The sequence below is a fragment of the Penaeus monodon genome, chromosome 31 (genome assembly GCF_015228065.2).
Source record: "Penaeus monodon isolate SGIC_2016 chromosome 31, NSTDA_Pmon_1, whole genome shotgun sequence".
Lineage (NCBI taxonomy): Eukaryota > Metazoa > Arthropoda > Malacostraca > Decapoda > Penaeidae > Penaeus > Penaeus monodon.
Window position 1 is genome coordinate 28276889 of NC_051416.1, and position 1050 is coordinate 28277938.

At 32.7% G+C, this 1050-nt stretch overlaps 1 protein-coding gene across 1 annotated transcript in view; it reads right to left on the reverse strand.

Moving 5' to 3' along the window:
* The window catches only part of LOC119593147 (COP9 signalosome complex subunit 5-like), a gene marked incomplete at its 5' end in the record, with an annotated part of 4712 nt that overhangs the window by 284 nt on the left and 3378 nt on the right, over positions 1 to 1050 (reverse strand). The window contains 1 exon segment of the mRNA XM_037942112.1: positions 22 to 381. Within this exon segment, the coding sequence (XP_037798040.1) occupies positions 127 to 381 (255 nt within the window). The 3' untranslated portion in view covers positions 22 to 126.

Here is a 1050-nt window from a genome sequence, read left to right on the forward strand (position 1 = left end):
ATTATGATTTCAGTTCAAAATAGGTAAATATATATCACGAGCTTTAAGAGTCGTAGAGGAAAAAAACATGTTTGGAGTGCACTTTTCACCTGCAGGAGGTAATGTTCTTCTGAATGCACAAGCATCTCAGGCAGGTTCTTGGCCCTTCTGCTGAGCCTGAGGTATTTGGTTGAAGAGACGGTCTTTTACCACCTGAGCCATGAGACCATGCAGGGCTTCCATTGTGGTCTTGCATGAGTCTCTTGTTACACGACTCAATTTATCTTCAGTTTTCTTTTCTTGTGGGTCTAAACCAAACAGACCAGCCCGACCAAGAGCAGTTTCCGAATTTTCTAATTTGTCGCTGAGGTCAAAGATCTGACGAGTCATATACTCTGCATTCTGGAATGAAAAATAATCTTAATATACTAACAGGATTTACTGACAAATAACACACATTCTACAGAATGAAAAGTTTAGCAATTTTCTGTTCATGTATAATTATTGATTCTTCCCCTAAGAGGACATTTTGATTACTTTTCCATACTGTATAAGTATTAACATTATTTTGTTCTTTTTTTTACAATTTATTTCCCTCTTTTCTCCTTTTCTTATATATTATAATAGCTAAGTTTAATGTTTTTTTGAGTACGCTGAGAAACTGGTCTCAAACATGTGCATTCTCAATACACATACAGAAAAATGTGACATAATAATTTTCATGATAATTTCATTAATCCCCCAACAAGGCAGTGTCATAAGTGTCATTTTTTAAACTTTTTTTAACAATAAATACTATTCTCATATTTCATACAACTAATGGTATTATACACACAAAATGTTATATGACATTATGACATTGAAGTTACAAAGTTACATATACATAAAGATTTCAAGAATTCATAAGCAATATTGATAATTTCCAGGCACACTGAATTCTTTTGTAGTTCTGTATGTATTGACGGTAGTATTTTCTTTTCTCCTCATTTCATATACTATTATGAGAACTGCTCTTTGTGAATAGAAGTGCAGGGTGTAACTTGAATAATATAAAAATATTCATGAAGTGAA